Raw genomic sequence first — 10,878 nt, 5'->3', positions numbered from 1 at the left:
GCTGCCCCCCCAACCCCAGCCCCCGGCCTTGACCCCCTGCCTCGGCCCCGCCCCCGGCCCAGCGGGCCGTGCGCGGCAGCGGCGCTCCAGCGTCCTGGGGCGGGACTTCCGGCGGCGGCTGCGAGCGGCTTCCGGCCGCGCGCGAGGGTTGTCCGGCTGGCCTCCGGGACATGAAGGTGAGCCCCGCGGCGGCCGGCCAGGGTGGCGCCCGCGCCCTGCGTCTCGGCGCCCGCCCCTCCTCCTCCCTCGTCCCCTCACAGCCTCGGTTCCGCGCTCGAGGTGGGCGTGCGGGGGGCGCGTGCGAGCAGGAGGCGCGGTGCGACGGAGGTGTGAGTGTGTGGAGCGAGTGTGAGTGTGGGGGGCAGGTGTGAGGGGCGGATGTGAGCGTGTGGAGTGGATGTGAGGGAGCAGGTGTGAGAGAGTGGGTGGGACGAGTGTGTAAGAGCGGGTGTGTGTGGAGCGGGTGTGAGAGTGGGTGAGAGTGTGGGTGGGTGTGAGGACAGGTGTAAGGAACAGGTGAGATCAGGTGTGAGCATTGGGTTGGGTATGAGTGTGGGAGTGAGCGGGGGTCGGGTGTGGGGGTGGGTGTGAGGGGGGAACAGGTGTGAGAGATGAGGTGTGAGCGTGTAGGGCAGGGCTGAGAGTGTGGGTGAGAGAACAGGTGTGAGCGTGTAGGTGGGCGTGAGCAAGGCTGAGCGTCGGGGTGGATATGATTGTGGGCCGGGAGTGTGAGAGCAGGTATGAGGGGGTGGGTGTGAGCAGGTGTGAGAGCAGCTGTGGGGCGGACAGCGGGAGCATGTAGGGCAGCTGTGAGTGGGTGTGAGCAGGTATGAGTGTGGCGATGGGGGTGAGCATGAGGGAAGGTGTGAGAGAGCGGGTATGAGTGCGTGGGTGGGTGTGAGAGAACAAGTGTGGGGAGATAGGTGTGAGCGTTGGGGTGGATAGGAGTGTGGGCTGGGAGAGAACAGGTGAGAGCATGGGGGGCTGGTGTGAGAATGGAGGTGTGAGATTTGTGCAAGAGGGTGTGAGAGCCAGGACCTGTTGGAGGCACTGAGTGTCACCGAGGTGGGCGAGACTGGGCGAGCAGACCCGTGCTGCTTGGGGCACACGTGGCTGGATCCGTCTTCGTTTAGCCCGGCGCCTTGAGAGCTGTGGACTTTCCACGCAGGAGGGTGACTCGGCCCCTCGCTTCCCACAGAGCCGATGACGGCGGGTTGGTGGCAGAGCTGGACCCTGAGCCATCTGTGGCGTCCTGTGTCCGTAGCTCTGTTGAGTTAGGGTGGCTCGGTGGCCACGCACCGCGTAGCCTTCGTCTCTGAGCGCGATGACCTCCGGCTCCTGTGTCCCAGAGCCCGACGCACAGCACGTGGTCAGTAGTCACCAGCGCTGTGGTCGCCCTGCCTCTCGCCAGGCCCTCGCTTCCCAGAGCGTGCTCGCCTCGCCGGGGGACGCGTGTCTCCGGGTCGGCGTGGCTGATGTTACCTGTCGTGGAAACAGCACCATTCTACAAACCAGAAAGTCGGCTTGTGGTGCAGCCACGTGTTGGCAACACACTCAGAACACCACCAGCCAGCATGTCCCTGAATAGTGAGACCAACTCGATGGGTAAAAATTTTTAAAAAATGTTTAACATTTGTTTATTCTGAGAGACTGAACACAAGCAGGGGAAGGCAGAGAGAGAAAGAGAATCCCAACCAGTCTCCACGCTGTCAGCTCAGAGCCCGACGTGGGGTTCGATCTCCTGAATCCTGAGATCACGACATGAGCCGAGATCAAGAGTCGGATGCTTAACTGGCTGAGCCACGTAGGTGCCCCTAGAAACTCGTTTCTTAAAAAGGAAGTAGAAAAATTATGAGTGTGTCACAGCAGGGTTAGCTCTGATGAGCGGCTTTCACTCGACACACACGACACGCCTGCACACATGCCCTAGGTCATGGCGGACTCTTACTGTGGGTCTCAGAAACCACGTGAGAGTCACTGCTGTGACCCGCCGTCCTTTGGTCGGCACGCTGCTGACACATCCTCCCCGGAGCTCGGAGCCCCCGGAAATGCAAGGCTGTCCGTTGCTAGCGCGGATCTGAGACCCCTGCCTCCCTAGGGCCCTGTGGGCGACCACGGAGTGAAGTGGTCACTGGGCACTGCGCTCTGTGGCACCCGTGCCGCTGAAAGGAGATCATTGGCGTGTGTAGAGGAAGAGGGGGCGCAGGCCTGGGGTAGGGTGGCCGGGCCCACACAGCACGGCAGCGATCTTGAGCGCCCTGGGTGTCACCGTAGCTCACCCGCTGTGTCCCCAGTGCTCGGGAGCAGCCTGCTCACATTGCCACCGAGATAAGGTGGCAGTGCCAGTCCGGGCCTCGAGCTCAGTCTGGCTCCCCTTCCACTGCCCCCTCCACAGCGCACACAGGCTGGCAGGGTCCGTCTTCCCTCCCCCAGGCCAGCCCATCTCCACCCTTTCTTCCTCCTTCCTCAGGATGAAATCCCAGGTCAGGGGCCGGGCGAGTCCCTGGCCGAGGGGGTGTTCGGGTGGGTGAGTGGACAGCAGGCGGGGCAGCAGGCCATGGACAGAGGGCGAGCAGGCCGCTGGGGCACACCCTGGGCCACGGTGGGTTGCTGGAGGACTGCTCTTCCTCTTGGTTTCTCATCCCCTTCCATCCTCAGTGACCCAGACCTCCATCCCAGAGGAGGAGCCTGAGGTCATGGAGGGGACCCAGGGGGACTGGGGTCAGAATTGGGGGTGTCTGGCGGAGTGGGCCTTCCCCCCACTCCGTGTGGCTCCTGTCAGCAGGTACAGTCGTCCCTGCACGCATAGTCCCCACTGCAGCTCTACAGCGCCTTGTGCAAGGTCTGCGTTCTGGAAGCACGTTTGTTCAGGTGCCTTTCTGGCCTCGTGGTGGCCAGGCCTCCCAGCGTCAGCCCCTCATCACTTGGCAGCCGCAGTCCTAGCCTGACCGGGTCAGTTCTGTCTACCGCCCTGCTATGCCCGAGGAAGCCCCAGTCTGAGCTGTGGTCACGAGAAGGGGGGCGGGAGCTGTTGTCCTTGATGATTCTGAGGCCAGAAAGTCACCCAGGAGAGGGGCGCCTGGGGAGGGGGCAGAGGATGGCAATCCGGACCTGGTCTTTGTATCCCTCCCTGTAGCCCCTTCAGAGCTGCCCGTCTACACCTTTACCCAGCTTTGCCCTCCCGTCCCGTGAAGCCCTTGGGCCAGCTGTTTGTGCCTCCCTGCCTCGCGGGGAGGGACCTCCAGGGCTCCTTGCCCCAGGCTTGTAGTCCCGTGGCCCCACGCAGGTGCCGCAGCGTAGAAGCCTGCCCAGGGAAGTGACAGCCCAGAGCTGCACCGCTGTGCTGCTCTGTGAGGGCTTCAGGTGGAGAGGAGGGCTTTGGAAGGGGAAGAAACAGGCTTCTGGCCAGGAGGTCAGCGGGGTGGAGGGGATGGAGGGGTGAGTGCTGCAGAGGGCCTGACTTTGCCAGCTTCTGACAGGGCACACCCTGCCTGGCTAGGGCTCTGGTGACCCCAGGGATGCCCATAGTCGGGGAGGCCATGTGCCTGCCGGCTGGGCTGCTCCCCGGGACCTGAGGTATCTCTGGCTCTGCCACCAAGTGGCTCCTTAGGCGGAAGGAAGGGAGCAGTCCGTCGCCAACACACGTCACACCTGCACACCCAAAGCCTCGTGCAGGGCCCCAGTGGTCTGCGCCTGCCTGGTACGCAGCTGCCGAGAAGCAGAATTGCGAGGGGCTGGGAGTGGGGACAGAACCTAAAAATGAACTGCACAGCTCATAGAAGTCCAGTGCCAGAAAGCCAGAAAAGTGGCTGCTGAACCCAAAAACAGAGGGACCAGAAGTCTAAAGAGCCTGCTCACTTTCTAGCATTGTCCTTTCTGTGCTTTCTGTAAGGTGTATACATACAGGCAGGCTCCATGCTCGGCGCGGAGCTCGACCTGGAGCTCGACCCCACAGCCATGAGATCATGACCTGCCAAAACAAGAGTCGGACGCTTAACCGACTGAGCCACCCAGGAACCCCGTACACAGGAGTTCTTCAGTAAAGATGGGATTGTGTGTGTGTGCATTTTGTAACATTTGCACCAGCAGTGCATCACAAGCATCACAGTGCCTGTCTGTGTTCTTGTGTACGGAGGTGTGTGTTACTGTTTAAACAGCGTGGCGGTGAACCTTCTCGTACATTTTCCACGTAAGTGGGGAAGCCCCCCAAAGTGACAGGAAAACACATGTTGGAAAGTGTATTTATAACCACATTGTCATCCAAAAAGATTTTTGCAACCTGAGGTCCCAGGAACAGCTTGGGAGAATTGTTGCTGCCCCAGGTTATCCTATCAGCCTCGTTCTCTTTGGTCCTCCCGCCACCGAGTGTCTGCTCCCTTGACTGCTGGTAAAGCTGAGGTGCTGTTTCTCGGGCTTGGGGCACCTCCGTGTACTACTGGGTATCTCTCTGTATTACAGGGCACCCTTGGGTGTTAGAGGGTATATCGTGTACTACAGGGCACCTCTGGGTGTTACAGGACACCTCTGGGTGTTACAGGGCACTTCTGGGTATTACGGGGCATCTCGTATATTACAAGGCATCTGTGCAGTCCAGGGCACCTTTGTCTTTTAGAGTGTGTATAATATGGGGTTCTTCTATATTATGGGATTTTTATTACAGAGAACGTGTATTAGAGTTATTTCTATTTTGGAGTATTTATTTTGCTGGGTATGCCTATGATAGGAAGTCTGTATGGGGCACCTGAGTATTATGGAACTAGGAGATTTTGTGCATTAAGAGATATGTGTGTATCTCTTCATTTTCCTTTTAGAGCGGGGCATTTCTTATTGGACATTATTTTTATTGGAGTGTCATTGATTTATAAGAGTTGTTTGCTCGTTATGGATAGCTAGAAATGTGTTATGAGGTATACTGTTTCTTTCTTGTTTCCTAAATGAAAGTTTCACTTTTTTTTCCCTTGAAGTTCATCCATTTATTTTGAAAGAGAGAGAGTGCAAGCAGGGAAAGCAGAGAGAAGGAGATACAGAATTCCAAGCAGGCTCCACACTGTCAGCGCAGAACCTGATGCAGGGCTTGAACTCACGAACTGTGAGACTATGACCTGAGCTGAGATCAAGAATCAGACACCCAAGCAACTGAGCCACCCAGGTGCCCTGGAAGTGTCACATTTTAATGTAATGAATTCTGTTGGCATTTTTTTTTTTAACTAACCTGACCTCCACCATTGCTGATGTACTTGGAAAAGCCTTCTCCACTGAGTTACTTATTTTTTCCTAGTCCTTTCTGTGGTTTGTATTTTACACTTAAAGCCTCCAGTAGCCCAATTTCTTTGGGTTGGTGGAGGGCAGTTACCATTTTCCTAGATGGCTGCCCGTGGTCAGGGCGGCCCTGAGGTGGTGGGGAAGGCTCTCTGACTAGCAGCAGGGAGGCCCCTTTCAGGGCCCCTGAGAGGAACAAGGGGCCCAGCAGTGCTGGAAGCTGGGTAGCCCGCTGGGCCTGGCGCAGGGCAGGGCTCTGTCCTGGGGCCAGTGCCCAGCCCAGTGCCACGAGAACCCAAGCCCTGTTGGATGCTTCATTTGACAGAGGGGACACCCCATGCTGCTGGTGCTCATGCGTTCTGCTGTCTCTACAGCCCCCTGAACCCCGAGATTGGACTGCACTGTGACACTGCCACCATGAGGGCGCTCCTCGGCACACTCTGGCTTGCTCTGACCTGCAGCTCTGTTCATACTACTCTGTCAAAGTCAGATGCCAAGAAGGCTGCCTCGAAGACGCTGCTGGAGAAGGTACGGGTGGTCAAGGCTGGCCCCTCGCCTTCTGCCCGCCGGAGCCATGGCCCGAGCCTGTGATGTGGCAGTCTGTAACCCGGGGTGCTGGGCCTTGACCTCCTTGGGCAGCTGGCCGTACTGCCCGGGGCTCTGGCCAGATGGCCTGGGAGGAAGCAGCTTCGGGTGCCGGGATTGAGGGTGTGCCCACCCCCAGGGGCCCACATTTCAGCCCTCCTCTGCTTCTTCACATGCCCACACTCTTGACTTGCCTTGCAAAGTTCTGTGATATTCACGGCGGTTGAACAGATCAGATACCAGGTGAACTGTGCCTTTGCGCCATTTTTCTAGGACGGGAGAGTGAGTCCGGGAGCGGGGGGCTGTCCTGAGATCTCTGGTCAGTGGCACCATGGTGACCCCAGCGTGTGGTGCCCAGCTGATGAGAAGACCGTTGCTGCCCCTCAGGGCCCCATGTCCTGCCCACAGCAGACCCTGACCACCTTCTCCTGTCGCTTTTGTTTCAGACCCAGTTTTCAGAGAAGCCAGTCCAAGACCGGGGTCTGGTGGTGACGGACCTTAGGGCTGAGGATGTGGTTCTGGAGCATCGAAGCTACTGCTCACCTAAGGCCCGGGAGAGGCACTTTGCTGGGGACGTCCTGGGCTACGTCACTCCAGTAAGCCGGGCCCTGGGGTGGATACGGAGGTCCCGAGGGCAAGGCGGCCCCTGGGGTGTGTGTCCTCACCTCCCTGGGCTCCCGCCGTGCAGGTGCAGCGGGAGAAAGGCCTCCCCAAGAAGTGGGAGTCATGCCGAGGGTTTCCTGGGACTCGTCCCGCACAGCACGGACGGTTCTGCGGTGTCCCATTCCGGAGGTGTCTCCAGGGCCCTCTGTCCCCAGCTGCAAGCGTGCTCACCTGTTCTCCATTTTCTGCCAGTGGAACAGCCATGGCTATGACATTGCAAAGGTCTTCGGGGGCAAATTCACGCAGATCTCACCCGTGTGGCTGCAGCTCAAGCGGCGCGGCCGGGAGATGTTCGAGGTCACAGGCCTGCACGACGTGGACCAAGGTTCTCACGCTGCTGCCCATCTGTGCTCATCCTGAGGGCCCAGAAGGGTGTGAGTGCCCGTCATGTGTGTGAGCGTGAGGGTATCATTCTGTGTGGGAGTGTGTGTGTGTGTGGCTGAGTGTGTGCATCAGTGTGACAACTGTCTGGCATTGGCCAGAACCCTGCTCCCCTCGGCAGTTTGTACCCCGGGCCAGGGGCGAGGTGTCCGGGAGGGTCTGGCTGTCTTGACAGCCACTTCTGTGAGCATGCGCCCAGGTCCAAGTAACTGTTCCCCTTTTGGGTTTGGAGAGAGGGTGCTGATTGTGGAGAAACCACCCTTCAAGGCTGGGAGGGCAGTGTCCAAGGACAGGCTGGCCAGCACTGGGACTCGGCCCTTGGGCTCGCCTCAGCTCCAAGAAACAGTCCCAGCCCCCCTGGAGGCCACTTTTCCCTGGATGTGGCTGATGCCACCATGTTTCCCCTAGTGGCCCAGGGGTCTCAGCCATCCTGGCTGCTCTGCATGGAGAGGAGAGGGGGAAGGGATTGGGGGGGGGGGGCGGGCCTGCAGATTCCCTCCTGCTGCTGCCCTCCTGCACCCCCATTGCACGGGGCCCCCATTTTCTGCCTTGGGAGTGGTCGGGTCGTCATGCGGACAAGGGGTTGTGTCCCTACACCAACTCTCCTCTCCCTGTCCCACAGGGTGGATGCGGGCAGTCAGGAAGCAGGCCAAGGGCTTGCGTATAGGTAAGTCCGGTGGGCCTGGGCTGGCAGGGCACCCAGCCCTTTGGCTGCACGCAATGTGTGTCCCTCGCAGGACCAGGTGGAATGACACCTGCCCCGCCCTGTCCTGGAGCCCACAGCTGGCTGGGGTGTCCCCAGAGTGCAGGTGGGGCCAGCAGGGTCTGGGGATTGGAGCACAGGAGCAGGTGACAGCTGAGCAGGAGGAGCCATGGGGGGCGGGTTCCGGTGGGGAGCTGGGGGAGCTGGGGTCCGGGCGCTTGGACACATGGCACGTGCAGGGGAGAGAGGCCAGCACGACTCGCCGCCCTTCGCGGCCCTTCCCTTGCCACGTCTTGTGGGTGCCCAGCTTTGTGCTCCCTCTGCTCTGATGGCCAAGGGTTGCCCTGGGGGCAGGGCCGCGCACAGAAGGGTCACCGTCTCTGTGGGTCTGTCCCCCAAGTGCCCCGACTCCTGTTTGAGGACTGGACTCACGAGGACTTCCGGAGTGTCTTGGACAGCGAGGATGAGATAGAGGAGCTCAGCAAGGCAGTCGTCCAGGTGGCCAAGGTGAGGCCGGGCGCTGCATGGGGGCACTGCCCTGGGCTTCGCCTTGACCACAGATGTCCCCTGGGCTGGGGGGATCTTCGCTTGGGGACAGCCAGCTTCCCTCCTGGGAGGGCGCCTGTCCTGCTGGTTCTTCGGGCCCCCCGAGTTGGGGTTGGGGAGGGGGCACTTGAGGGACAAGACACGTGAGCACCTGGTCCCTCTGCTCCTGGCTCCCAGGCCTGCCATGACCTCATTTCGTGGGTGCTGGTGGCCGGCTCCGTGTTGCCTCCCCACCTGCGCCCCCGGGGTCGCCGCATCCCCGTTCACTTGCGTGTGTCTTTTCAGAACCAGCACTTCGATGGCTTCGTGGTGGAGGTCTGGAGCCAGCTGCTGAGCCAGAAGCACACGTGAGTGGGCTCTGTGCCCTTCCTGGCCCCCGGGCGGCCTGGGGGGCGGGGGGCGTCGTGGGGGGGCAGACACAGCGCTCGAGAACAGTCAGGGGCCAGCGTGCTGCTTTGCGGGCCTGGACGCCTGTGTGGGTGGTAAAGGCCGTGTGGTCAACGTCACCCAAGAGTACCCTGTGGGATGACAGGGGCCCGGGCAGTGACACCAGCATCAGGCTTGGACACCAGCCCAGATGCCTCTGCTGAGCAGCACCAAGCCCTCCTAGGGACGAAGAGAAGTAGGGACGAGGAGAAGCGGTCGGCCGGGCTGCAGAGCCAGCCACCCAGGCCCGCAGGTGATGCGTGTGCCCCTCTCAGGGCACCTGAGTGACCAGAGAGTGAAGTGTCCCCTGCAGCAGCCACTGCCCACTTGTGTCAGGGATGTGGGCGCAGAGTGATGGGGCGGCCCACACGGGTCTGGGGGCAGCAGAGGCTGGCAGCCAGCTACCCCCAGTTCTGATAGCAGCTTCCCTCTCTCTCCTGCCTGAAGGAGTCCCAGCTCAAAGCCTGAGCCCCCTTTGCCTCCCCAGCAGGGAACACTGGGCTCCTCTTCAAGGCGCCCCTCCTCCTGTCCTGCAGCTACAGTCCGTTCTCCGCCCACTCGGAGGTGGTGTCCCCAAGCAGGTCTCCCGTCTCCACGTGCACAGCGAGGGCATGTTGTTGGTTCTGGCCTGTTCCTGGAGCCAGGCATGTCTGGGGTTCCCTGAGCAGCTTTGCAAGGGCAGCCTGTCCGGGCAGCTGTGGCTCCTACCCCACTTGGGCACAAGCTCCTAGCCCTGGGAGGGCCCTGAGGCCCAGTTTGTGCAGGATGATGCATGGAGACCATGGGAGCCGAGTTGAGGGACTTGCTGTGTTTATAGGGACCTGGCACCGGGCCAGTGTGTCAGGGGCTCTGGCTGTTGGCAGAGACCCCACCCCTCACCACTCCTTCCAAGGCTCTGCTGTGATCTTTGCAGGGCAAAGGCCCTACCAGGGTGACCTTCCAGCACCTTCTGATGCAACTTCTCACCAGAGAGCTGCATTCTGCCCGGGCTCACAGCACAGGCGGGGGTTTACCTGAGCCACAGCCAGGATGTGGCAGGCACGTGACGAGGGGACGGTTGGCAGGGCAGGCAGGGGGCCAGGTGGAGTGGGGCAGAGAATAGCCAGCCTGGCAGATGGCTGTGGGCACATTGCTAGCTGGGAACCATCTCCCAGGACAGAATGGGCCTGGCTGTCGCAGGACATGATGGGAACATTTCACGAGGCCATCCCTACCTGTCACCCTCAGTCGGCCTTCTGACTAGGTGTCCAAGGGTCCTTCTGCAAATGCTGTGGGGTACATGGCCTGTGTATGATGGGGGCGATGGCACAGCAGCTCCGTGACACGCACATCCCATAGAACTATGTCCTCTGGGGAGGAGCAGGTGGTCTGAGCCAGTGGAGCAGTGGGGATGATGAGCTCTAGTGAGTGACCGGGTCCCCTCTGTTCATAGCCAGTGTGTGGCAGGCCTGTTTCCTGGGACGGGGGTGACTGGAGGTTCCCTCCTGGTGGCTGCTGCCCCAGGGGCACAAGACCACCCTTTCCGTCCCACAAAGATGCAGCCCAGGGCCATCCAGAAAGCCAGGAGAGCAAGTGACAGTGATCATGCTGCAACATGACAGCTGTTGGCAGCGCTGACAGAAGTGTGTGCTCTCTGAGGCTGAGCCTGACCACCCCCCAAGCCGCCTCCTTTTGGGTGAGGCAGCAGGGATCACTCCCACTGATCCTGGTCCGGCGGTCAGTGCCCATCCGCTCCTGTCGAGGCCACCAGGGCTGCGTCTCTGCTGGTGTGGCCTGGAGACAGGCACTGGGGGCCATGCCCTGGTCACACAGGGTGGCCAGTGAGAGGGCAAGTGCCCTGGACCCAGACTCGCTGTGCTCTCTGGGTGAGGCCCAGGGCCTCCCACCCACAGCCCCAGTGGGGACAGGCCAGAGTGAACACACAGAGCATGGCACCATCCTGGAATCTGTTGGTGGCATGAGGGGGTGGGGTGCCCGAGAGTGCTCTCAGGTGGTACCTGAGCTGAGCTAGTCTGTTCAACCAGGCACCCCCTCCCCCCGTGGCTCTGGGGGCCAGAGGAGCCCATGACGCTGCCTCTCCCTGCCCCCCCACCTGGTGGCCCTCTCCCTGTTGAGACACGTCCAGGCACAAGTGGAGAGTCCCACGCGACGCACACCCGCATGTGCTCCTCCTGTGTGTCCCAGGACTGGGGGTGTATCCCTGCCTAGGACAGACACACAGCTGTGTCTTCCAGGCTCAGGGAGGCCACGCAAGGAGGCTGCATTGTCGATGCCAGTGATCTGGGGTGCTGGGCAAGGGCTCCCCCGTCAGCCCC

The 10,878-nt window shown here is 60.9% G+C and overlaps 1 protein-coding gene across 5 annotated transcripts in view; it reads left to right on the top strand.

Moving 5' to 3' along the window:
* Positions 1 to 85: 85 nt before the first annotated feature.
* Positions 86 to 10,878, top strand: part of CHID1 (chitinase domain containing 1) — a 24,794-nt gene continuing 14,001 nt past the window's right edge. For 2 of the 5 annotated variants that reach the window (XR_003900389.1, XM_029915431.1), the window contains exons 1-7: positions 86 to 176; positions 5,634 to 5,787; positions 6,291 to 6,440; positions 6,700 to 6,832; positions 7,511 to 7,555; positions 7,992 to 8,098; positions 8,423 to 8,484. Coding sequence is in view for 4 of the 5 variants with exons in the window: in XM_029915431.1 (XP_029771291.1) it covers positions 5,677 to 5,787; positions 6,291 to 6,440; positions 6,700 to 6,832; positions 7,511 to 7,555; positions 7,992 to 8,098; positions 8,423 to 8,484 (608 nt within the window). In the remaining variant the exon portion in view is untranslated. Of the gene's footprint in view, positions 177 to 5,114; positions 5,176 to 5,633; positions 5,788 to 6,290; positions 6,441 to 6,699; positions 6,882 to 7,510; positions 7,556 to 7,991; positions 8,099 to 8,422; positions 8,485 to 10,878 lie in introns of those variants that run through there. The other 3 variants (XM_029915433.1, XM_029915432.1, XM_029915434.1) reach the window with 3 other exon arrangements.

Source organism: Suricata suricatta, chromosome 11 (assembly GCF_006229205.1).
Source record: "Suricata suricatta isolate VVHF042 chromosome 11, meerkat_22Aug2017_6uvM2_HiC, whole genome shotgun sequence".
Lineage (NCBI taxonomy): Eukaryota > Metazoa > Chordata > Mammalia > Carnivora > Herpestidae > Suricata > Suricata suricatta.
This window is presented reverse-complemented; position numbering and strand designations above follow the sequence as displayed.